The sequence below is a fragment of the Equus asinus genome, chromosome 23 (assembly GCF_041296235.1).
Source record: "Equus asinus isolate D_3611 breed Donkey chromosome 23, EquAss-T2T_v2, whole genome shotgun sequence".
Classification (NCBI taxonomy): Eukaryota; Metazoa; Chordata; class Mammalia; order Perissodactyla; family Equidae; genus Equus; species Equus asinus.
Genome location: NC_091812.1, coordinates 37,104,768 through 37,131,945, shown reverse-complemented (window position 1 = coordinate 37,131,945; position 27,178 = coordinate 37,104,768). Strand labels below are relative to the sequence as shown.

General features: G+C 43.9%; 1 protein-coding gene across 1 annotated transcript; it reads right to left on the bottom strand.

The window, feature by feature from the left end:
- Positions 1–8,061: 8,061 nt before the first annotated feature.
- KCNV2 (potassium voltage-gated channel modifier subfamily V member 2) lies at positions 8,062–19,497 on the bottom strand. The gene is made up of 2 exons (XM_014846783.3): positions 17,810–19,497; positions 8,062–8,947 (listed from the first exon to the last, which is right to left on the bottom strand). Exons 1-2 carry the CDS (start codon positions 19,208–19,210, stop codon positions 8,666–8,668), a joined length of 1,683 nt encoding a protein of 560 aa, XP_014702269.1. The 5' UTR covers positions 19,211–19,497; the 3' UTR covers positions 8,062–8,665.
- Positions 19,498–27,178: the final 7,681 nt, after the last annotated feature.

The following is a 27,178-nucleotide window of genomic DNA, read 5'->3' as shown; positions in this document are numbered from 1 at the left end:
CTGAGTTTAGACATGGTAGGAATCAAGAGGACTTTGGAATGCCCTCATAAGCCTTCCATCCTCCAGTCTCCAGGGCAAAGTGGGAGTTCCAAGCTCCGGCTGCTCCTTATTAAATCCACTCTTGCCCCAACTCCATGCTTCCACCAGTAGAACGCAAGATGGACACAGGACTACATGTCCCTCCCATCTTCCACATTCACAGCTTCACCACCACCACCTGCCCTGAGGCCAGCAGGACCATTTCACTGCCCCTTCATTCATGTTTATGACAGTCACCATACAAAGCCTAGGACTCTCAGGCCATCGCTCAGCCCCCAGACTTTCATTCTGACACCCCCTTTGCTGGCACCAATTCCTGCCTTTCCAAATGCTACAACCTTTCCACTGTGGTCCTGGGAACTGGGGTCAATCACCACCAATTCCCCCTACACTCTTAACCTTTCCTGGGAATGTTGAATGCTCTCACTCCCTAACTATAAGCATGTCTTGCCGTGGGGTCACTATTGGATGGGACAAGTCTTCATTTTGTGGGACTAATCTATGCTTTGCAGGACACTTAGCATCCTCAGTCCATCAGCACACTAAATACCAGTGAAATGATGATGACCCTCACTGATACCTGACTCTCCCTTGAAGACCTTATTCCCTTCTGGTCCTCTAAAGTGGTGGTGGTTTTCCATCCGACAGCCCTACCTACTGGGCCTGGGGAAGATAGGTGCCCCCCTCGTTCCTTATTGCTGCTTCCCCATCATTCTGCCTCCCTTCTCCCTAATTGCTCCAAACCAAATTTCAATTACAAGTCATCAGACCCCTCCCCCTTTTTGTCACAATCATCTACAGATCCCCAAGCTCTCCCTGTAATTCCTGGAAGAGTAGGACCTGGCTCTCCAACACCGCGCCTCTCTAATTCATGGAGACATTAACATTGTGTAGATGACATTTCCTACACCCTGGTTTCTCAGTTCCTTCACCTCCTCTCTTTTAATGGCTTTATCTTCTACCCTATTTCAGACACTCACTTCCATGTTCTTACTCCAGAACGTGTCATTAAGGGAACTGCAGCCATTCCCTAAAGTCAATTTCAAATGTCCCACGTTTTCTTCATCACCTTCTATTTTTCCTGTTCACTCTGGTGTCTGAACTTCAAAAGTCCTCCTACTGCACCAGGACCTACACTCCATTGATCCTTCTACTTTTCACTGTTCCCGATGCCCTCACTAAGTGTGCTCTCACCCAGGACATTTGCACTCGGGGTTTGCTCTGCCCTCAGATACTTGCAGGGTTTGCTCCCCAGCTCCTTCCAGGCTCTGCTCCACCATCATCCTTCACAGGATCATTTTAAAATGCCCCTTCCCTCAAAATAGTGTCTCCTTATCCTTGTATGGTTTATTTTTCTCCACTGTGCCTATCACTAAGATACTATATATTTTCCTTTTTATTTATCCCTCTGGGATGGAAGCTTCATGAGGGCAGGGAATTTTGTTTACTGTAACCCAGTGCCTAGAACAGTGCTTGGCACATATATGGTTATCAATAAATATTTGTTGAATGACAAAAATGTGCTAGGGCTCCATTTTGAACCCAGGGCAGTTGGACAAGAAAGTTCCTCCTCTCACTACTCTGTGTCCTTTCAAGATGAACCAGTTAGGAACTAGACTGTGGGAGCCACGGGGCTAGTGCTTTTTCTGAGGGTGTGGGTAGGAGTGTGGAGAAGAGGACTCCACGGAATACCCTAGATGTGGGTGATTGGCAATATAGTACCAATTAAAATTTTGAAAAAAGATGAACATTCAGAGGGCTTGCCCATCTCATGAAGGCATGGACCAGTGTCATTGCTTCTCCACTCTGTTCCTTCTCTCCTTTCTCTTCCCATCCTTCCCATCTTAATCTCCCTTTCTCTATTCTACATATCTATTTTTCTTCTCTCCCTCCCTCCCTCTCTGCCTCTCAGTTTCTTACCTCTCACTCCTTGACCTCCTTTCTCCTCTCCTTAGCTTTCTCAAAGAACAAAGCAAATTATTTTTTGGAAAGAATTTTAATTTCCAAGGTGTGGGAAAAATGAAATTGTCCCCTTTCCCGAGGTTCCCTTGAGCATCCTGCAACTTAATGAAATAAATGGCCTGGAGGAAGACGTGGTGAGTGGAGGTCGGTTGGTGGGTCTGTCTATGCTTGGGTTCTCTCTCCCTCCCTGTTTGGTCTCTGCAGCTCTAGGAGGATGGGCAGGGCAGGGTGAACTTATCGCTGGCCCCTTGCCCCATGCTACTTCTGAAGTAGAAATAAATGACAGCCTAGAGATGTTGAAGAAATTCGAAAAAGGAGGGAGGGAGAAACGGCTCTTAATAGCAAATTGTGAAGCTGGTAGAAAGACATGATCCTCTTTCTGAATGCCAAGTGCTAATTTCCATGGATGAGTCGGCCTAGGGCAGCCCAGTTTCTCTTCCTCCTCAATGAATTAGCCTACAGTAGTTGGAAGTGGTAGAAACAGGGTGACAGTTCTGATGTTGGGGCACCTGCTCCACCAGTGAGAAGCAGAGGTGTCAGGAAGGTGCGCCGCACAAAATTTGGCAGTCTTCATCGACAGCAGATGGAGCAGTGTGTCAAGAACAAGGACTTTGCTTTCAGTCATGCTTGAATTCAAATCTTAGTTGCATTAATTTCTACCTCTGTAATCTTGTCATTTTACTTACTCTTTTGTGCCTTAGTTTCCTCTTCTGTCAAACAGAGATGATAAGAGTCCCTACCTCATTGGGTTGTCATAGGGACTGGAGATGATGCATAATAATGATGACGACAATGATGATGATTATTAGTGTGAATCTGGATATTTACTAAATACCAGACATTGTGCTAAACGTGCACACTAGCTCACATAAACTGCCCAGAACAATGTTTGGCACATAATGAGCATTTGATACATTTTGAGTAGCATTATTATCCAGCACTGTGTAAGAGAGTAAGAAAATGACTTTGGGGGACATGAACATTTGAGACACATGAATATTTCAGTCACTTCTCTGTTGTGAGGTGAAGTTTCAGCTTCCCTGGAACCTTGATACAAAAAGTATTCCATCAAGATGGATTACGTTATAGTTGCAGAAAGAAACGACTCCAAAATCTTGGTGGCTTTACCCAACAAAGGTGTATTTCTCACTTATATGAGAAATGAGGTGTCCAATGAGGGTCAGCCTACGGTTCTGCTTATCACTGTCACTCAGAGCCCATGGTGGATGGATGTTCCATCTTGATGTCTGTTTCCACAATTACCAAGACAGAAAAAAGGGGGACTCGTATAGAGAAACAGCAACTAAATACTCCTGCCCAAAAGTAATTCATGTCTCTTGCTCACATTCGTTTGGCAAAAGCCAGTCACTTGGCCACATATTAGCTTCAACGTGGTGGAAAAATGCAATCTACCATGCGCATGTTCCAGGAGAACTAAAATATTTGTTAATAGCCCAAGGACCATGGACCCTAATCATCACCACAGAAGGGCATGCTCTGGCTGGTGGATGTCACTGACATTCTGTTTATAAAGAATGACTATTAAGAGCTACCATGAACTGAGCATCTATTATCTAATAGGTATTGTGCCAGGTACTTTGCATGTGTATGCCAGTTAGTCCTCCCAAGGAGGTCTTAATAACCTCCATGTTATAATGTGGAAACTGAGGCTCAGGGAGGTTCACTTTCAAGGGCTTAATAGTATCAAGGATAGCATGAGTATAGGGTGCACAGGTTTTCTGGATTTACATGGATATCTGTCAAAAAGAACAGTGCATTAAGAGGCTACCGAGACTGATTTCTAGTCCCACTTCCTAATTTTTAAAGTCTGAGCACATGCCAGGATGGCAAACAGGTCTTGCGCATCAACTCTGACAGATGTGCCTTGGTTGCTGGAGAACTGTGATGAGAAGGCTCTCAGATGGGAAAGAGTCATGTGACTGATTAAGAACGTCTGCTCTGGGCAGAGGAAAGCGGTGGCAGCCTGGGAAACAGATGTTTGCCATCTCTGGGCATTTTTTTTTTAACCTCTCTGGGTTTCAGTTATATCACTTATAAAACAAGGTTAATAAAACCTTACCTGAGTGAAGGTAGGAGCCTGGCCAAGATGATTTCTTGATGTCCTCAGAGGGCACCAAAACTTCAGTTCCTAGGTGCATGTATTCCAACTTATTTTATGCATATTGTTCCACCATGTCGTCATGAAAATCCATTAGTATGTGTGGGATTGGGCTGGGGAAGGGAACCCAACAGACTGAGTCATTGAAAACTGCTCCGAAGGAGAGCAGAGCTGGAGGCCTTTGACAGGAAAGATGAATCATTTATTGGCACTTAAGGGTGCCAGTCATTACTGCCCTACCAAGCACACATCTGTGAGCTGGATATGCCTCTTGGTCTACAAATCCAAAGGCTGGGTTTCTCAGTCTGGGTGATATGTTGGGGAGGCATGCATCTTCAGATAAACATGCCTCATACTTTTGGTGGTGATTTGAGGAATACAAGCAATACATTTGTCTTAAGGTAGACATGATATACTAATCAGGATCTCAATGGGAAATAGCACACTCAAAGGGTTTATTCAAAGAGATTTTAATAAAGATTACAGAGGTGTGGTCAGGATCAAGGGAACAACAAGGGATGGCGTGATCTGCAGCGACTAGCAACAGCGAGGCCATTACCATTCACAGGCTAAAAGGGACACAGGAGGGAAAGGTGTTACCAGGACCTGTGTGTGCTATGGTCAAACGGAGCCATGGCTGTAGGAACTCAGCCGCTGTGCTCCCCAGACTACTGTCACACAGGGAGAGGGTGGGAGTAGACACAGGGATGTTCTCTCCTCTCACCCGCTGATACCCTGCCAGAGGAATAGATACTGGATACAGAATACACATAGAATTCACATGAGTTTAAAGAGGCCACATCACAGGTGAATGAGGAGGGAAGGGGGAGCACTGTGGTGAGAGAAGCACATTCATCTTGTTTTTGGGGGCCAGGGCATCAGCGTGGGAGAAGGGAATTTGAAGCTCAGCAAAACTTAAACCTATTTTCCTGGACTTAGAATCTTTGGGAACATGTGGTGTTTTGTTTTAGGTGATAACCTAATGTTTTCCCTCTATTTTAAGAAAGGTTTCTTGTGAACCTGTCGCTTACATCCTTGAAATGGAGGTAAAATAAGGGAAGTGTTTTGGTCCATTTTGGGTTAGAAGTTTATGTAGATGGTATATGGCCTTGAACTGGCACAAGTGAGGGAGCCCCAAAGTCCCTCAGGGTAAAAGTTGGGACCCACTTAAATGATGGAGATGGTCCTTTTAGAGCCCTTTGTTGTTGTTGTGCTGGCTTTGGAAGATTTTATCTTCTTTAAGAAAGGAGACCATTCTATCCCACCAGTCGAATTGACAACCTCTGCTTCCAAGGCTGTCTGTGTTATCCTGGAAATCCATCCCAGCTTCCAGGCCAGAACCAGGGGAGAGGGGGGTGGGAGGGTGGGGAATGGACACGACACGGGACAGGGACAGACACACAGACGACACACGGGGGGCATGGGGAGAGACAGGGACATGACACTGTCAGGTTTTCTTCTTCTTTTCTCAGAGCCACTTCCCCACAAAAAGCCAAATACCCTTCCTAATCTTGGAGCAGATGCCTCCGTAAGGACAGAAGAAAGGCTTACAACTGCATTGCCCAGTATGGCAGCCTGAAGCCACATGTGACCATTTAAATTTTAAATGAAATTAAAATTAAATAAAATAAAAAAATTTAGTTCCTGAATCACACTACTCGCATTTCAGGTGCTCAGTAGTCACACATAGCTATATTGTGTTAGTGCATAATGTTTCCATCATTATAGAGAGTTCTATTGGACAGACGGGTCTAGATCCTCATGCATGGCCCTGGATGGGCTAGGGCGCCGGCAACAGCATTCAACAACTGTCTTCACCCACAGAATTCTCTCCTTGATGACAAGTGAATATCTGGGCTTGTCTGGTTTTCCTGTGCAGCCAGCAAATTACTAATGATGACGATAATTGCAGCCCACATTTATTTAGTCCTTAACATGAGTCAAACAGTGTGCTAAGGTTTTATAATACATTATGTCGTTTAATTACTACCACAACCCTGAGGAAGACACTATTATTATCTCCATTTTAACAATGCAGAAACTGAGGCTCAGAGAAATTAAGTGACTATACAACTATTGGGTAATACCATACGAAACTGCCAATATTCAGCTGTGTTTGATGGTTCAACCTCATAGTAAATGGCAGAGCCTGGTTTCAAATGCAGGTCCAAAGACCACGTCCAGTTCCATGTGGCTAAGGCTCTGTAAGTGACTACCTTGAAACCTACTTCAGAGGGCGTTTGAAGGATTAAATGAAATTATGTTGGTTCTGTGCCTGGTCCACAGAGGGGCTCCTGGAACGTTAGTTCTTTTTGTTTTAACTTTCGTCTGTCTGTCATTCTCATGCTCTTGGGAGGCAGAGCACAGTGTCTGAGCAGATGTGGTCAGTGAGATTGGGAGGAAGAGGCCACCGCCATTTACCAGATCCCCTACCAGGGACCTGGAAGAGTTCATCTTCCTCACCAAGACCTCCCCATCCTTCCGCCCACCAGTCCCCACACCTCTCTCTCAGGAGTCTCTACTGCTGGGCAGATCTGGGTCATTCTCTCTGGGCCTCCAGCAGAGAGAGGGGTGATAGACACTGGTCCCTTCTATTCCCTGTGCCTTCACAGCCCCAGCAGATGCACTTCATCAACAGACCTCTCCCCTGGAGATCTTAGAAGGAGTCAGAAGGCTGGAGGTGGACCGGAAGGGGCTGCTGCTGCACTGAGCAGGTCAGCTGGTTCTCTAAGCAGCACTCCAGACCTCCTGCGTGTTATAACTCTGTCTTCATGATTGTTTCTGGCCAGGAGCCTGACTGCAAATTCTTCCCTCTTTTATTTGGCAAGAGGGGAGAGAAGCTCCCCTTGGCTGAGGGTCCTGCTATTTGAGTGGGGTTTTAGGACTTGCGGGTCATTTCCATCCATATGAGGAACATTTGTCTCTCCAAAGCAATAGTATAGGGTTGCCGGATTCAGCAAATGAAAATACAGGACACCTGGTTAAATGTGAATCGCAGATAAACAACAGAAAATCTTTTAGTAAGCAAGAGCCTTGGGGATCAGACAGACCTGGGCTTGAAGCCCACCAGTTATTGATTGTGTCAACTTGGCTGAATTACTTAACCTCTCTGAGCCTCTGTTTCTTCCTAAAACAAAAAGGAATATAATACCTTATTTAGGGATGCATTAAGGATTAAATGAAGTTATAAAATACAACCCACTGGGCTGTCGTGTAAGAACGCACAAAACAATCACTCATTTTTACAACACAAGTGTAGGTCCAGTCACACCTGAGACAAACTTGATGGTGAGAGTGGCAAAAACCCTTGGAACTGGGGCAATCTCCATTTGCTCAGTTCAAATGAGCCTTTAACTTCAGGACCTCAATTTCCAGTAGTCCTATGGAGGGAGGGAGGAATTCTGAGGAAAAGGGGGGCAGGGAGAGAAAGGACCAATGTCCTGTGGGAACTGGTTTTCTGACCCAGAAACAGAAGGAGCCGAGAGTGGAGGCCACGTCGACTCAATTCCCTTTGCTCAGTGGTCAGCCCAGAACAGTTGTCCAAAAGGCAGGGTTTTTTGGTTTGTTTTTTTCATGGAAAGGTGTGGGAAAGGAGGCCCTGAGGGGTGAGGACATGTGGGGGCTCCCATCAAAGGAGGGAGAAGTGGCTCACTTTGGCATGTTTCACAGGTCAAGTCTTGGGGCTCCCATATTAAATCTATGCCAGGGTTTCTCAGTTTTGGCTTTACTGACAGTTTGGGTCATATACTTCTTTGTTATGGGGCTGTCCTGTGCATGTTTAGCTGTAGGCCTCTACCTACCAGATGCCAGTCACCCCTCTCATCCTCCCTCAAAATGGTGACAGTCAAAAACCTCTCCAGACCCTGCCAAATGGGCCCCAGGGTGGGCGAGGAGGGATGACAAAATCTCCTAGGGTTGAGAACCACCTGTCTAAAGAATCTACTAGCCAACACTCAAACCATTTTATTAGCTACCATTTATTGAGAATTTATAAATATTACCTCCAATTGCCATGCTCATATTACAAGGTAGGTCTTATTACCTACATTTAATAGTTGAAGAAACAGATAAAGTAACTTGCCCCAAATCCTACAGCTGGTAGACCTGGGCTTCTGACCAAGGCTGGTCCAACTCCAAAGCTCATACCGCTCCTGCTGCCACGCTCCCTCTCTCTGGAAAATCAAGGACTTTTTTTCCTTTAAAATGTAAGGAAATTCTTCTCAAGTCAACTCAAGTCCAAAAATATTGATTGAGAAGCCATGAGAAGCTACAAGAGAAATCTAAGATGTTGCTCCTCTCAAGGAGTTTTCACTATCAAGGTCATTGAGGAGGTCAAGACTCTCACACAAAACAGTTAAAGAGCAGCACAAGGCAGTGGGAGTTTGGGCCAAAACGAACATTTTTAGAGTTAGAACTTTGTGAACCGAATGCCCTTTGTGTATGTCTGCTTCGTGTGTCCTTTCACTGCCAATCTTAATAAAAAAAAAAGAAGGAGAAATGGAGCCTTGAAGTTCACGGGATCTACCAGCCACGCGTCTTAGGAAATTAATTCTCTCGCCTTGAGGTGGGCTGGGGGTTGCTTCCAGCCAAACACTCAGCCATCTTCTTTCTGGCTCTCTGCACGAAGTCCACCTTTCCCCTTTCCTTTCGGATGGCGGTGTACTCATAAGCCTTGAGCTTGCTGTAGTAATCGGAGAACTTGTTGTAGAGGATGGAAATGGGCATCCCGTTGAGGATGATCCCAAAAGCAATGCAGAGGAAGGCAAAAAGCCTGCCTAGGTGGGTCTCTGGGTACATGTCTCCATAGCCCACAGTGGAGATGCTCACCTGTTGAGGAAGGAAAGCAGGATGGAACTGTTAGCATAGTGAGGGAGGAGAAGAAAGGGAGAGAACCAAGCAGGGAAGTGTCTTCTGTCTCCTTGAAGGTGCACGTGGGTCATGTAACAGCTCACCATGGAGCCACCTTTTGGAGGTTCCAGAAAGTCTGCCTGCAGGACCTGTGTCATGGAAAGAACACAAGCTTTGAAGCTGAAAGTCTTGGGTTTAAATCCTATCACTTACAAATTTTCTTATATACAGTATAAGGAAGATAATACCTTTTTTAAATATGAAGAGCATATAAGATAACATGTGTAAAGTTCTTGGTGTCAAATGGGCTCCATAAATGTAGGTCTTTGCCTCTCCTCTGCTGGGCACCTTTAGGACGGGGGTCCCTGGGTTTGCCTACATGATATGTGTACTGGAAAGAGCTTAGAACCAGCCAGAGCTGGGTTCAAGTCCTGACTCTGCCTTTTCCCTGCTGAGTGACTTTGGGCAAAACATTCAGTCTCTAAGCCTTGGTTCCTCCATCTAAAACGGGAGCATAGTACTTAACTCTCAGAATTCTCATGAAGACTAAGAAAATGAATATAAAATGCTTAACACAGTATCAGGCACACAAAAGGCATTAACTTTCTCTAATGTCCTTCTCTCTTCTTTAAAATAAAGACGATTGTAATAATTCTCAGGGTTGTTACTAGTTCAAATGAGAGTGTATGCAAAGGTGCTTTAACTGAACGCCTGGAGGAACACACTCTCATTATTTTGCGAAGGGATTTTTGTAAGACATCACTGACCAAAAATATGTTCACCTTGCGTGAAATTCTTCCCATCACTCTTGTCACACTGCTTTAAATTCCACTAATTAGAGATTTATTTAGGTTAACAAGCTTCTGTTTTAAAATGCAGATACCCTTGGGGCTAGTTATCAGTCAGTGTAGCCAGAGAAAACCGGGAAAACCTCCCAGGGCCTGTATTTTATGGCTCATGTACTAAGACTCCCTTTGGTCCCCAGACTGTTGGTGAAATTACTAGAAGTCTTTTAGGCAGGGCAGTTGATTACAGTTGAAAAAATGGTGCGTTGCACAAATCCAGGGGGCACTGTTCGCTTCATTGATTTGCATTGTTGTTGCCACAACCTTCCAGCAGGTGGTCGTAAAAGGTACAAAGTCATTCTGTTGGCCCATACCAAGAAGGCCTATAGCTTAGAAATTTAAACCTTGTTTTGATGATGTAGGGGTTAGTCTGAACTTCAAATAAGGATGACTGGTTAATTAAAATGAAATGGAGAAGTGGGCCAGCCCGGCAAGTCCGGTGGGGCTGATAAGAACCACAGCTCCATCCAGCCCATAAAAAGAAAGCTTGCACCTCCTCTTTGGGGTGGGTGATGCACCACCTCTCCCTGCTCCATCTCTGGTGAGAGACCTGCTGACGGATGGGCTGCCCCAACAAGGTGGAGGAACACAAGCAAGCATCTAAGAGAGGCAGGATGGTGTAGACGAGGTGAAGGAAACAGGAATGGCTCTAGGCTCTGTGGGTCTGAATCGACTTCCCAGCTGTGTGACTTGGGCCAGTCACCTAACTTCTTTCTGTTTCCATTTCTACTTTTGAAATGCAGGGAGAATAATAGTACCTACCTCATAGGGTTGTTTTGGGAATTGCAGGAGTGCCTGGCCCAGGGTGTGTGAACGATAATGTTAGTTCCTCTACTTATGAGACCAACAGGCCATGGGAACAGGCTCCTCCCTGGCTCCTGCTGAATGCTGTGTGAGGGAGATTGAGCGGGATGCACTCCAGCTCCATTAGAGAATCTCCTTTTCCTACTTTCTGGACCAAAGGGTGATGAGAGGCAGTGATAAAGTGGGATCGTGGGTTAATCTCAAAGTATGTTTGCCTTCATGTGTTTCTTGTCACTGGCCACACCAAAAGGAAAAGAACATGAGTCAGACTCTGTTCAGGTGTGTGAACTGAACAACAGTTTTCATACGTCACTAACACCATCACTCACACCTCTGTGGGACTGTTTAGTCAGTCTACTTTCCCTGGAGGAGGCCTAAAGGGGGTTGGATATAGGGGTGAATGACTTGAAGGGGTACTTTTAGAACAGGAAGCATCCATTTAAGGCCAGCAGAGGCTTTGAGGTAAACCAGCCCCTCAAGGGCGCAAGATTGGGGGAGGGAGGGGAGGCTGGGAGGATACAGAGGAAGGAAAATAATTGAGACAAAGCACCGATTTTAAACTTCTGCTCAATCCCCACACTGGCTTTGCTTCACTCCCAACCCCAACTTCATTTTTTTGGGCTGAACTTTGAGTGAAAAGTCAACAGCAGAGAGAATTGGCTTAAGGAAGATGAAATATTTGACGTCCATAATATGGTCTAAAGATTTTTGTTTATCTTGGATCTCTATTTTTAGAGAAAAGATCTCTGCTGCTCAGAGGCTCTGTATGACTGGTCCTGAAGAATCTGTTCAAAATGCATAGCTAATTTATGCATTGTCTGCTTTGTGGATAATTTGACTCAACTAGTGATCTGGTTCTTGGTCCTTGGCTCCCAGAGGAACTCAGGATTCCTTGACTTTAGGGTACTTTTTCTCCACGTTCTACAGGCCAAATCTTTTCTCCCTGGATGCGCATTAAAGATCGAAGGCCCCAGAGTGGCCGACGTGACTTCACAGTGAGTTCTCAAATTAGTAGGAGCTGGGTTTGGAAATGTGACCAATATTTCTACAATCCATCTTAATATCCTGAAAAAACTGGCTGGTTCAGCCACTCTGTAAACTGGAAACTTACCATTCCATTGAAAACTTACATATTTTCCCTAGCCTTTGGGTCCCAAAAGCCAGATGTGACCTTCCCCTCAGCAGCTCACCCATTAATCAGCAAATGCTGGCCTGCTAGACATTACAAGGAGGACAAGGATCCAGTTCTTCTCTGAAACTTTAGAATGACTATACTTGAATTTCTCCTTCAACAAGGAATGTTTGTTTCCTTGATAATGAACTAGGCAGAGATTAAATCTTGGCACCCAGTAATCCATGCATCTAGGAATTATGATCCCAGGGAATAAAACTGAGTTTTAAAAATAATTAACACCCCTTCTAGTGTTCCCAAAGAACTTGAGGTGGTAAAGACTAATGTTTTCTGGCTAACAGTATTGCATACCTCACTCATGTTGTCCTTTAAAGGATTTAGCTTCAAAGGCTATACTTAGCCTATCCATGCTGCTGTTGCCACAAATATTTTAGGAATTCCTCTTTGGGATTATAATCTGCACAGAGGATTCAGAGGCATGACCTTCAAACAAGTAGTCTTATTTACCTTGAGGGTTACCTCTGGGTGCCAATCTTAAACTCAAGGGTCTTGAGTTAAAATATTGAATCCATCCTCAAAAAGGGAAAGATTGAGCACCATTACAAAGAGGCAAATGGACATGTCACAGGCTCTGAAGATAATTCCTCAGTGGAATTCGAAGAATGTTTTGATCAGTGGAAGCACTGTTAGAATGAGGTCAGGGGTGACCACCTTGAAGAGAACAACCAGGTATATTAAAGTTCTGACATGTACATAAATTGTACAATAAGGAGGTGTGCAAAAGCTAAGACAAGTTTGGGGTCTATTAATTTGTCCACAGAAAGGTATGCAATAATGACGATGCCCTCTGCATCCTCAGCTTACTTGGCACAACTCCCTGCCCTCTACAGTTCAGTCATGTCCCCCTCAGGTCATACTGGCCAACAGGAGAAGCATAGTTTAAAGAGATAAAACGGGACCACTCCAAATCAGGAGTGCACAAGATCAAAAGTGATAAAAAAAAAAAAAAAAAAAAGAAGCCTAATAGCCTTTGCCCCACTTATGGCTCCTGTGCTGTTTCTGAAGCAGCTAGGAGAACTTTAATGCCTTCTATGCCAGACATTTACCCAGTGTCTCTCACTCTAAGCCCGACACTCTTCTGTACTCTGTGCTGTAATTCTGCTGCTGGGAGTCTGCAAACTACAATTCCCAGATTCCCTTGCCTGCTGTCTTCTGGTTATGTTCTGCCAATGAGAGACACTGTTCGGAGACTGGAATGTGGGATGAGAGATAAGAGTCTCTCTTCCTCCTTCTGGTTTCTGTCATCATCCTCCAAAAACAGCAGATAGTGATGGCTCAGGCATCATGACACCAACCTCATAGTGTCATCTTAGGGGGCCCTGCAACAGCTAAACAGGAATTCCATCTCTGTCCTCCTAGATTCTGGTAACTCTATCTTCTGTTTGTTCCCCCAATTCTAGGGCCGACATCTCTTTCTTACAGTAACCAATCTTTGGGTTATTTCAGTTTGCCTTTTTGTTCCTCCAGCCTTCTAACACCTATATATCTATCTCCCTTATCAAATTCCTTTTGTTTAAAATATCTATCTTTTTTTTTTCTGTTTTCCTGACTGTAATCTGACTGATTCACCTTCCAAATGGGTCTTATCAAAGCAAGCAAGCAATCAACAAAAATAAAGTAAAATAAATCTCAGTGAATTTGTAAGTCCCACCTATTTGCAAGGAAATAATAACATACTTTAGGTAAACATATCAAGATAGGAACATGGTCTCTGGGCACAATTATCTGATGATAAATTTTCTTTTTGTAGAGTTTTTGAAGGAATGAGTTCATGACACAGTTTCCTGTTTGATTTCTACAGCTTTAACTTGCTCTAGAAGGCCCAGAAAGAAATAGTCTATTGAACAGTTTAATTGTCCTTTTCTACTTAAAAACATAGCCATACCGGAGGCCAATGATTACAGCTTCATCACAGAGCTAATTGTTCCTGTTGAGTTGTGCCGTGCATTTCCCACACCCAGGCAACTGGAGAGCCCAACACGCCTGGAGCTGCTCCAGGCATGGGCCTGTTGATCTGGACACTCGGAAGGTCTCCCAAGATAGAACAGCTGACCCTTTTGTATGTTAGACAGACTCTCTCTTTTTCCCAGTAGAGAAGGAATCACTTCTATTTTCCCAAAAATGAATCTGGAAGCAAAGGTTATTGCTTCCATGTGATAAAGACTATCAACTTGTCGGATATGGTAGCCTCTATTTATTGCAGATGTCCTACAGGCTAGTATTTTACATATGTTTCCTATTAGTGCTTACAAATGACCTCTATCTGACAGACGAGTAGGACAGGACTATCTGCTATCCTAACACAGGAGCACGTGCAGACATGAGCGTCCACAAGGGATTTGTTTTGCAGCTGGAAGAGAATTCACAATAATGAATATTACTGTATTCCTCCTAAAACCCTGAGTTGAATGACAGAGGAAGGCTGCAGGATCTTGGCATAGAGAGACGGAAGATTATTAAAAGCAAGTCAGATTTTGGAATTGTCTGAAAGTACTAAAAACACATGGAAGAAAGGATTAGAGAATGTGTCTCTAATGTGGGTGAATATATCCCAAGGGAGACAGCACAGGGGTGGTGCAAGAACATAGCAATCATATTTTTCTTTCCCTCATCTTTAATTTGCAATGTGTGGGGATATGTTTTCTGATGTGTATAGTATATTTGAGCAGCAATATCTCACTGCAGTAGAATGACCGTATTACTGGACCCATTCTTTACAGCTTCCTCTATCCTAGCTCTTTGCCACACAACTTTGCAGTGCTTTCCTACCATGAGTGGGCCAACCCACTCTGCCCTTTGACTGTGACTTTGCTCTTGTGACTTGCTTTGGCCAACGGGTTGAACAAATGACAGGAACAGAAGCTTCTACAGTGCTTGCATGATTGGACTTGTACTCTCTCACTTGCCCTTTGCCTTGGCCATGGATTCATGCCTGCTGGAGGACATGTGGTCTAGTCTCCCCTTCATCCTAGCTATCAATCAGCTGACCATCAGACATGTGAGTGACTGACACCAGCCCAAATGGGAAGAACGTTCTAGTTGAAACTAGCCTAAATTGCAGACTTGCAAACTCATGAGCTAAATAAATGCTTGACAATTAAGCCATTGAGTTTTACGGTTGTTTGTGATACATCATTATTATAGCAATAAATAACATAATTTATGAATAACTAAATACATATTTATCATGGGTGTGTGCTCAAAAAATTTTAAATTATGTGGTGTATTGATCAGTAAAATGCTTGGAAACCACTGGATCAGTTACTTTGAGGATTCTACTTCTCAGATTCTCATGTCTGTTTCATCCTATTGAGATAAGTTTCTTCTCATCATTCAAATTTTAGCTCAATGTCAACTTCTCCAAGAGGGCTTCTCTGACTCTCCCATTAAAGGTAGATTCCACCACCCAAGTCACTATCCTGTTATCTTATACAAGACCCACCAAGATCTGAAATTATTTATTATCTTTCTCCTCTAGAATATAAACTCCAGGAGGGAAAGAACTTCACCTTCTTTTCCCATCACCCAGAATCCCTAGTGTTTACAATACTACTTGGCTTTACTGGAGGTGCTTAAAAATTCTTGCTCCATGAATGAATGAGATGGACTTTTGTGGGTTACATGAAGAATTGGTCCTAATATTTTGCATCTTTTTACTTTGCATCTACATAAGGAAGCAAGACATTTTGCTTGCATCATTTTGACATGTTCTTTTCTCTTTGCTCCACTGAGAATATGGACCCTTAGTAAACAATATGCAGCGTCATCAGAAGTATGGAGAAGAACGGGGTTAATAACACGTCAGTCCTGGGGAATAGAGCAGTCCTGGAATGTGCAAGGGGAATTGCTCCTATTGTTTTCATAGGTTAGTTTAGAAACAAATACAAGTTATCAGTCTTTTATCTAATAATGAGTTTTACTAGTATAAATAATTCTCAGAGAATAAAATGGACGAAGGCCATTATAAAAGATTAGGGTTTGTAAACGGTAAGGCCGAAATGTGCAAATTTGGGTCTGTGAAAGGGTGCCCGGTAGAGCTAATGGCCACAACAGAAACCTCACATTGGTAAAAGCAAGAATTGGTAAAATTTGTTATAGATAAAAACTGAATAGTGATTCAATTTTTATTGTAAAGTTTATGGAAAACACTGATCTTGAGTAAAATAATTTTAGTTAACATAAAAAGAGGATAATTTGAAAGTTTCAAATGTCATTTGCATTAAACAGATCAAGAAATTAAAAGGGATCAATAGGCATTCACTTCAGGAAATTTTTTAAAAGAAAAATCCATTATTGGCAACAGAATTATTATCAAAAGCTTTATATTAATATACAAAAGGTAGACAAAGTTTTGTGGGTTAAAACTATAGTCTCAAAGAGTCCACTAGGTCCAGCCTATATATGTCAGCCTTCAAAGATATCTGGGTGAATGGAAAACGACTCTCTAAAACTGGATATCATATCATAAGCATGCGGATTTGCTCTTTTCCCTTCCTGCTTTACTCACCTCCAAAGTAAATGTCATTTGCTGGGGGACAAATCATCCTCCATCAGCTCCATCTGTACACGTGGTTTATCTGCTATGGGGATGACCTTTCATCATTTGGAATATGATCAGAGGAGCGGCATTTGGCTAGCTCCTTCGAAAGGGCCTAATGTCATCCCATCACTGGAGAAAGCTCGCAAATCCTGTTGTACATATGAGCTCTCTGCTTTTCAGGGAAGGAAAACGCATTGAACTGAAGAGCTCTGCATCCTCCTCTTTGAGAGACAAGGAAACTGAGGACAGGTACTGAGGGAGTGAACTTTCACAGTTCATTATTTAGGGTCACACTCAACTTATTAGCAGATCTGGGACTAGAACCTAAATCTAAATCTTCCATCCCACTACTCTACAATGTGAGCAACCCCGGGTTGGTACATCTCAGAGGTTCACACCAGACTGTGGGTTCTGACATACCGAATATTAATGTTGAAAATACCTACTTTCTGAACTGGGAAGAACTGCTTATATTAATGTCTTTAAAGGCATTACAAATAATGTACTTAAAAAAATTAAGAATCCATACATGCAGTTCTTTCCTGTGCACATATGTCAACTTATTGACCCGAGAGGACCCAGTCGGCATTTCCAGGGATTCAGGGATTTTCCAGGGATTTAGTCTAGTATACCAGAAATACAGATATTGAAATAAATGGCATAAATTATCAAAAGGCGAGTACCAAAGAAAACAATGGCAAAAATAAATACTACACTGTACAAATTAGGCAAGACATGCAGAAGACTACAACTTGAAAGAGGCAGTGCTGGGGTGTGGAGAGGGGTGGATTTCTGAGTTGGACAGCCTTGGGTCTCATCCTCGCTCTGCTGCCTTGAGCTGTGTGTCTACACTCAAACTCTCTCTACACCTCAATTCCTCTAGCTGTAAAACGGGGCAATAATGCCTGGTCCTGAAAGAATTTTAGTGACGTGGCGCAAGTTTCAATTTCAGATGCTTCCTTCTGTGTCCAGATTTAGCTACAACCAGAGGGATTTCAGTTAGGATTGACATGGTTCAGTGGAGTCTCACTTCCTCCTCTGAATAAGTCTCTAGTTTCCTTCAAAACTTGAAGCCACTTCCAATTTGTCCTCTTTTTTAAACAAAATGGCAATCATAAACACCTCACAGGGTTGGGATGCTGAAATAAGATAAACTTTATAAACTACTTAGGACAACAGATGTTCAACAAGTGGCAAATAAGAATGATTTTGAAGCTTCTCACATACATCAACAATGAATCCTCCATAAAATCTGTCTGTTTTAAAACTAAATCTAGATTTGGAGATTCCTAGGACTAAGTCAAGTTAAGTTCCTTACTGGACTATAGCGTCTATATCTTTCCACCCCTATAACACCCACCTCTGTAAATCAGGGGACAAAGACAGGTGGCTGATAATCAGGGAAATGTGGGACTAGCTTCTGCTAGGCCTTGGGAAAGCCCAAGGGCCGTGTTACTTACCGCTGCCCACCACCAGGCGTGGGGGATGCTGGTGAAGTTGGTGCCGGGCACGTCGTGCTCCACGGAGTAGGCAGCCGCGGAGAAGGCGAAGATACCCATGGTGATGAAGAGCAGCAGGCAGCCCACCTGCTGGTAGCACTGGCGCAGCGTGAAGCCGAAGGCGCGCAGCCCGGTGGAGTGGCGCGCTAGCTTGAGGATACGGAGGATGCGCATGAGGCGCATGATGCGCAGCACCTGGCCCACCTTGCCCACGCGGCCCACGGTCTCCAGGTCGTGTTCCAGTGGTGAGCCCTTGCCGTGCTGTTGGTCTTCGCTGGTGAAGCACTCAAGCAGCAGCTGCAGGTAGAGCGGCAGGATGGCCACGAGGTCCACCAGGTTGAGGGCGCTGCGCGCAAAGCGCCGCAGGTCGGGCGTGGAGGCGAGGCGCAGCAGGAACTCCAGCGTGAAGAAGGCGATGCACAGCATCTCCACGTGCTCCAGGATGGGCCTCGGGTCGCCGCCGCCCGCGCCCTGCTCCGTGTGTTGATGCATCTCCTCCACCGTGTTGAGCGCCAGCGCTACGACGGAGACAAGCACGAAGAGGCTGGAGGCCACCCCGATGACCTTGGCGGCCACTGACGAGAAGGGCTTCTCCAGAAGGTTCCAGAGGCAGCGCCGCTGCGGCCCGTAGAAGCGCATGTCTCGGAAGAGCTCCTCGGCCTCCTCAGCCTGCGCCTGGGCACGCAGCTCCCGCTGGATCTTGAGCTGCTCGCTGAGCTCGTCGCGCCGCTCCTCGAAGCAGATGCGGCAGCAGCGCGGCGTGTACTTGAGTCGCACGCCCCAGTAGCCCAGCTCCTCCAGGAAGCTGCGCGGGCACAGCTCGTCGCGCACCATTAGCACGCCTGACAAGTAGAAGTTGTAAACGAGCTGGAACACGGCTGGGTCGCGGTCGAAGAAGTACTCGTCCGTCTGCGCCTCGTAGTCATCACACAGGGCCAGCTGGCGGCTGCGGCTGGTGGAGGTGGCCAGGCGGCCCAGGCGCGTCTTGGGGTAGCAGGCCAGCTCAATGTAGTCCAGGCGGTAGCTGAGGCCACCTACGTTCACTTTCAGCGTGGACGACACGGCCGGAGAGTCCGGGCAGCCTTCGGACTGGGCGGTGGTGGCTGCCTCTGGCTGCTGGTCCGCCTCGGGCAGGTCGTCCTTCAACTCATCCTCCTCTTCCCCATCCTCGTCCTCCTCGATGTAGTAGTTGTAGTTGCCCTCGGTCCAGGCTGGGATGCTGGCCTGGGAGCCGGAACGGCCTCCCACGGAGCAGATGCTCCTGCGGTGTTGGCTGCCCCCTGCCTGGGACGCGTCCTCGCTCTCCGTAGTATTCCAGGGCTTGTAGCTCCAAGACCGCCTCCTCTCGCTCTGTTTCAGCATGGCTGCGGGAAGTGGACTCCTGCTTGTCCTTCCTGGCTGTTGTAGGGTGCCTAGCCTGCTTACCGACCTTAGGAGGATGGATCACGTCTTAGAGAGACCGGTCTGGACCAGCAGACCTAAGGTCTGGGCATTGTCCTCAGAGCTGCCCCTCCTCAGGCCCGGGGCAGCCCAGCCCAGCCTTCCGGGACTGAACACACGCAGACGGCGGTCGACTGCTCTAATCTTGCTGATAGGGAAGAAGCAAGTGTTAAGGAGGGATTTAGAGCCTCTTAGTCTGTCCTCCCACCCCTCCTGCCCACCATCTGTGACGTAGAGGATGATTATGTGGCCTCCAAGCTGTAGATAATCCCAAAGTGGCAGAGATTATTGCTAATAAAAGCGTTGGCCAACCCTGCCTTTAGAAAGTGCTTGGTGTACTGTGCTGAGATGAAATCAACTGTTAGCTATAGAGTATGGATGCCTGTGTCTTGACCGTTAACTGTTGAAACTGCAGCTTCTGCCCTAGGTAAACCCATCATTAACAGGGACAGAAATAGCAACGGAAGGCTTACAGCCGACTTCATGACAAGTCAGTTTTCCTCTCAGCATAGCTCTTTGTTTAAGTTATATGAGATGTCAAATGATCGCCTTCCCATCCATTCACATGGTCGCACTTTTTTTTTTCATATGTATTCTCCTTGGCGGCACTGCTCTGAGTCCAGTCTGATCTTTAAGTCAGTCTCAGTTTCTCTCTGCCTCTCTCCGTCTCTGTCTCTCTGTCCTTTCCTTCTCTTAAAGGATGAGGACGTGTTTCAAGGTAGGATCCCGGGACTGGTGGGTGGATGTCCTTAGGGCCTTGTAGCCCTGCTCAGCTGGTGTATTAGACCATAGATAAAGGTGGCCAGGCTTCCTTCCAAGGAAAGGTTCTCACCACTCTTCAAGACGTGACTTTTTCTTTTTAAGTCTCCTTCCACGTGTAAGGCACTGTGCTAGGTGCTGGAGGTGGAAGCTTCCTAGAGACACCATTGCAGCCCTCAAGTTGCTCATGGTTTTGTAGGCGACATAAATATTCAATCACAACAAAAAAGTGAGTAAAAAATACAGAGGTAGCAGAGAAGAGGAAGCGATTTACTCTGAGCCAGGAATTTATTATTAAATTCAATTTATTTTGAATAGCAATGCATGTTGATGACAAAAATTCAAAAGGTACAAAGGTGCATTACAGTAGAAAGTTTGTCTTTCTCCCAAACCAGACTTGCAGCTATTGGGTGTGCCTCTGAGGAGGCAACCGCTGTTAGTACTTTTTGGTTGCTCTTCCAGAAATATTCTAAACATATACAATCAGAACGCATCTCCATCTATCAGCGGAATAGCTCTCTATCATTAACACAAATCATAGTGTGCTATACACTTTGTTTTTTTTCCAATTAAGCGTATATCGTAGAGGTGTTTTCATATCTGAACATAAATATCTGCCTCATGTTGAAAATAGCCGCCTAGTAGTCTGAGAGTGGTCAACATTCAGGTTTTTTCTGTCTTGGTTCTTGTAAACAATGGTGCAGTGGATAACAGACATACATTACTTTACGTATGTTAAGATATAGGAAGGATAATTTGATAGAGGTGGAATTGCTCAAAGAATTCACATTTGCAACTTTGATTGATAATGTCAAATTTCCCTCATAAAAGTTTTACTAATTTACAACTCACCATCAGTGTATGAGTGTATTATCACACTTCTTGAGCTCTGCCCATTTTGTAGGTGAAAAATGATACGTGGCTTAATTTTAATTTGCATTTCTCTTATTCTGAATGCAGTTGAGTATGTTTGCTTGTGATTAAGAGCTGCTGTGTTTCTCTTTCTCCTTTCCATTGAATTGATTTGCAGGAGAGCTTTATATATTACGAAAACAGACCCTTTGCGTGTGATATAAATTCCAAGTATTTTTTTCTGAGTTTATCTTCTGTTGAGATTTTTCCCATGTAAAAGATGGGTGTTATGTCATCTCAGAAAAGTCTTCACCTTTCTGTAATTCTTAAAATTTCTTCTTCTTATAGTTTTGTCACATTTAAGGATTTCATCCATCAGGAATTGATTTTGATGTGAAGAATGAAGTAGAGACCCAACTTTATTTTCCAGGTTTTTATCCAGCTGTCCCAGCACATTATTTGAGTAATTTGCCTTTCCCCCACTGATTTGTGTGCTATCTTTATCAGGTAGCTTAGTTTTAACTGTGCTTCAAAGTTGTTGGGACAGGTACCAGGTGCTCCAGGGTCTGCGCCTGCTCGTATAGCATTCGCTGATGTGCTTTGGCTTCCAATAGGCCTCTAACCTACAAGGTTAGGAAAAAGCCTCTCACCAGGCCTAGCCTTAGGTTCCTAAATATATTTCTATGTCCTCCTGCTGGCCTTGTTTCTCTAGCCATATACTTGCCCATTTTTGAATTCCATCTCTTCTCACCATTGTGCCTAGTACTGTCACCATAGTTTTCATGTGGTACAAAAATTCACTTTTTTTCTTCAGAATTGATTATTCTGATAGGAAGTAAAAATATCACTATTTTCATATTTTTAATTTCTTCCCTTTCTATTGCAACCATATATTTATTACTTGTTACCTAAACTTTCAACACTTTCAAGGCTTTTGCACTTAAGAACGATAGAGTTAGTAATGTTTGTAAGGTGTCTCAAAGTTAAGCATAAAACCACAAGCTGGGAGTGGATTGAGGACTATTGCCTTGAGGGACCACATTTAGGTGACTCTTCCGCCCTCAATGTATCTGTTGGTGTGGGCCTGTGGCTTGGATTTTGCTGTGATGTATATGTATGCAAGTGCCATGGTAGATGAGTTTTCATACATAGAAACACTTTGTAACAAACAGAACTGGCCAACCATGGAATGGGTTTCTTCTTAAAGTGGTGAGCTCCTTCTCCCTGAGTGCGCATAAGGATGTGTAGGGCATGCTGCAGGGGGAGACCTGCACAACTGGGAAATTGGACTGGGTGATCTTTAGGTCTCCTTCTGCCTTAAAACCACCAAGATCCTAAGGCTTTGCTTGATGTTCCATTTGTCTTGAACTCCCTTCTGCCCTTCTTCTCCCTATGTCCTTGTTCTTGAAAAGTCAGCTCAGACATCATCCTTCTCTTTCAGCAATCCTTCTCTGACGTCTCTCTGTGTTTCCCCAAGGTGGCTTAGCTGCCCCTTCTCAGTGTGCTTGTATTTGATAGCACATCCCACTAGCTTACAATACGAGGCACTTATTTTAATGAAGGGTAATTAAAATATTTTCCTATTATGAAAGTTATATGAATGCATTATCGAAAAACTAAAAAGTAGAGAGCAGAATACTAATAATCAATACAAAATAGCAGTAGCATGCCCAGACACTGTACTATGATCATGTTTACAACAACCTGTCACAGAGGTGCTATAATTATTCCTGTTTTACAGATGAGGAAACTGAAATGTGGAGAAGTTAAGTGACTTGCCCAAGATTACACTGATAGTAGCTGGTAGAGCTGGGTTTTGCTCCAGACTAACCATCATGCTATAAAATAGCATATATATAAAAACCACGTATAATCTCACTATCCAAAGACAGTCACTTTTTGTTTTTAAAGATTTTTATTTTTCCTTTTTCTCCCCAAAGCCCCCCAGTACATAGTTGTATATTTTAGTTGTGGGTCCTTCTAGTTATGGCATGTGAGACACCGCTTCAGCGTGGCCTCACGAGCAGTGCCATGTCCGCGCCCAGGATCCGAACCGGCAAAACCCTGGGCCACCAGAGCAGGGAGCACGCGAACTTCACCACTTGGCCACAGGGCCGGCCCCTGCAGTCACTATTAATATTTTAACTTGTCTCCTTCTATTTAATTATATATGTAATATACATTTAATATATTCTATACTAAATATTAATTTAATTTTTATATTGAATTGTAAATTTAATATATTATGTATAAAATATACATATATTTAATGTAGTTGTGATCATATGGGGTATAAAATTATGTGTCCTACCTTTTTCAACATTTTAACATACGGGCATTTTTGATATTTTAAAAAATACTTGGTAAGCATTATTTGAAATGGCTATAAAATATTCCACATTGTAGATGTGCCATCTATGGCTTAACCATATCTCTTTTATTGAAATAGATATTTTTCAATATTCCACTATTATAAGTAATGATGTGATCAAAGTCTTTATGTTTGAAAGTTTTGGGGGTTTTCTTTTTGCATTCTGGGTTATTCCTTCTGATAGTTTAGCCAGATTTTTTAGGCCATTCTCTTTTCATTCTGAGCCCTCCCATGTGCTGCTCCTTCTATTTAGAACTCTCTCCACACCACCCTGTCTCCTCTTCTCTCGCTGACTTCTGCTCATCGTTTCATAGCTGGAAGCCTAGCTCCTCTTTGCCTCTTCCCTGGGGTGGCCTTCCCACATCGCCCGAGGCAGAATTCAGCTGCCCTCGCACGTGCTTCTGGAACATCTTTACTTTGCCTGTCACAGCACTTCTCACAAAAGCTTATCTGCCTGTAAACAAGACAGGACTGTAAGTTCCAGAAGGGCTGGACAAAGTCTGCTCTGTCCACTGTTTTCCCCAGGATTGAGCCTAGTGCCTGGCATATAGCAGGCAGTCCAAAATACCAGCTGAAAGACTGAAATATTTCATGCTTACTGCCAACTTGTTTTCCAATTTGCCTCACTTTCCACTCTTACCAGTAAAATATGGAAGTATGTCTTTCAAAGTAGTTTAGCTAGAGTATCATTACTATTATTGTTATTTGCCAATTTAGGTGACAATGGCATAATATTTTTGTTTTAACCAACTCTGTATTAGTTATTCATTTGTATGTTCCCTACTAGCCTCTAAAGTCATCGAGGGTAAAGAGAGTCTTGTCTCTGTGGCCCCAGCATCAAGTAGAGTGTCCACTAGGTAGCAGATTAAAAATATATGTATATATATCGAAGGGAGGTGCAAGATCTCTCTGTATTAGTTCTTACAACCGCATGTGAATCTATAATTATCTGAAAAAATATTTATTGCTCTGTACTAACATAGCCCCAAGCTTCACTTTCAAGGGAAAGAAAACTAGTGAGTTTTGAGGAACAGTGGCTGGGAATTCCAGCTGCTTTTCTTGGTGATAGAGATTTCTAGGCAGCATGGTGCGGTAGAAAGAACATTGGAATTAAGACAGACTCGATTTTGCATTCTGGTTTCAAAACTTTGGACAATTAACCTCTTTTCTTCTCAGTTTTCTCACCTGTAAAATGGGTTGCTGGAAGATTTCCTGTTAATCTAAAAAGAGAATGTCCCTTCAGTTATCTTCAGTTGGTCTGCCTATGCCTAAATCCTGGTGTATAGTTTTATCAAAAGATAATTATCTCCCCCTCATCCAGCCACCTCCTACCCCGATACCTGATTTTACAGCCTCAACACACAAATATATTCACTTTTAGCACTTGTAGAATTCCTCAGCACAGAAATAATGGTCAAGTTCACACTCACCATTAAAAGTAATTCCTTTATGGTAAGAGAGCACTTACTAATAGAACTTTCTGTGTTGATAGAAATATTCTTGGGGCTTAAAACGTAACTAGTGCCACTGAGGTACAGAATTTTCAATTTTGCTTAATTTTAATTAATTTATATTTAAATTCAAATAGTCACATGTGGCTTAATGGCTGCCATGTTGGCCAGGGCAGTGTTAAGGTATTATCTGTGTCTGGATCAGGCTCTTTTACTTATGCAGGGCCCCAAGGAGCAATGAACTTTTAGGAACTAATTCTAAGGCAAAAAGAAATGAGACAGGGAAAAAGTAATTTTGATAGGACAATGAATGGAGTGATGCGACAGGACTGAGAAGCTGAGAGGGTAGAGGCTGGCCTTGGAGGTGGGGGCATTTGAGAATGGACTTGGATCCAGGATGTGTTGGCAATAGAGTAGTAGTAACAGGGAGAAACAAAGGAAAATGGTAAGAAGAGCAAGGTTGCTGAATACAGACACCTTTGTAAATTTACCCAGACCTAGTCCTGAAAGGCAGAGAAAGAGAGAGAGAGAGAGAGAGAGAGAGAGGGAGAGAGAGAGGGATAGAGAGAGGGAGAGAGAGAGAGAGGGAGAGGACGAGAACTTCAGCATTTACTTGGGAAGCTGCATTTCCTTTAAGGCCTTTGCAGTTCCTGTTGAATGACTAAGATTGTAATTGTAAAGTGGGAAGTTGAGATGAGGATCTGAATGGTTAATACCCAGGCCCAAACAAAGAAATTACAAAAAAGCAACAGTCTCCCCAACTTCCAATAAAGGAAAAGAGTAGCGTTGTCTCTTTTTTTTCAGGCTTCTGTTAAGACTGGTGAATTTCTTCCAATAATTGAATTATTTAGATAGTTGTTGACTGCTTCTCTTTAAATTTGCCTGTCTCGTCATAGGTGAAATGTGAGATGAATGGGAAGAGTGAAAGACTGTAGTCAGTTGAAATTCTTGCTGACCGAATTAAAGTTGTCTGTGAGTTTGGAAAAAGGAAGAGTGAGTGATGGGAGAAGAGAAGGCTGTAACTAAACATTCTTTTCATCAATGTCTTGTAATCAAGCTTAAATCTGGAGGGTGCACCCACTTTCCCAAAGCGTATCCATCCTCTTTGACTCTCTCTTTTAAAGATGAAGAACTTGAGACTCAGAGATGTGGGTTTCCTGCCTGGTGGCTGGCAGGGCTGGATCCAGAATCTGGGACTCACCTGCCTGCGGCTCCAGGCACTTTCCTCTTCTCTGTTCTGCAGTGGCAGAATATGCAGCCCCCAACGATGTGTCCCTTACCTAGAAAATCTTCACTTTGATTTCTGATCTTCATTTATTGTTTCTCCCAAACATGTATATACAATCTTTCAACGTGGTCCTTTTTGTTCTTTTTGCCCCAGCCAATGCAACAGATCTTGCCACCTTCTGTCATTTTGGAAGTGGATGTGGTCCAGTTCAACGTAAAGTGTAAACATACGTACTGTGGAGAAGGCACTCTGTGGCTTTCAAGCTGGGAGGGACCCAGCGGTCGTCTCATCCCACTGCTCACTTTAGAGATAAGGAAACTAAGGTGTCAGACAAATCAGGCCACTTGCCCAGGGTCCCATAGGTAGGTGAGTCAGCCAGCGCGTTCCTGACTCTAGAACCGTGTTCTAACTCCAGGTCAGTGCCCTTTCCCCATAACTTGATATGATTTCAGCATCATTGCATTTAGTTTTCTCTTTGAGGTTATGTCCATGTGGAAAAGGCAAGTTGTAGATCCAGAAGGAGTGTTTTTGAGTAATTTAGGTATCAGGTCCCAGCATTTAGTAAAGAGCTGGGCTCAGTTATTCAAGCTAATTGCCTTGAATGATCTAATTCCACAGAAAATTTCTCAGCCCTCCATTTTGTATTGAGTGGGTAGTCACAGTTGTATTTCACATACCTTCCAAAAACAATCTGTTCTCTTCTGCCCAAACCAGAACATTGCTTAATTTCCATGGTAGGGTAGACCCAGTTGATCTTTAAAAAGTTGAGCCTTGTATAAGCTGACGCAGCTTTACATCTCACTGCCTTTGGTTTTCCAGTCTTCTCTCTGGTCTCTGTCTCTTGGTGTCTGTTTCTGCTCTCCGTGCTCAGAGCAAAGTGACTCACTCTGACCAGGTCTCCAGAGGGGCAGAAATGAGCTTACTGAGTACTACGTTTGACACAGACACGGCATTTGCAGAAAACGCTTGTGCCCAAAAGTTTTCACTTCAAAATTTGCATTCAAATCAAAACTACACTAAGATATCACCTTATCCCAGTTAGAATGGCTACAATCACCAAGACAAAAAATAATGAATGTTGGAGAGGATGTGGAGAAAAGGGAACCCTCATACACTGCTGGTGGGAATGCAAACTGGTGCAACCACTACAGAAAATGGTATAGAGATTTCCCAAAAAATTGAAAATAGAAATACCATATGGCCTGGCTACCCCACTACTGGATGTTTAT

What these genes read in the sequence shown, in the direction of transcription:
- KCNV2 (XM_014846783.3), bottom strand. Translation starts at nt 19,210, where the DNA reads ATGCTGAAACAGAGCGAGAGGAGGCGGTCTTGGAGCTACAAGCCCTGG. An exon ending in ACGCCTGGTGGTGGGCAGCG is followed by an intron (nt 8,948 to 17,809) that starts GTAAGTAACACG and finishes CTTCCTCAACAG; the next exon opens with GTGAGCATCTCCACTGTGGG.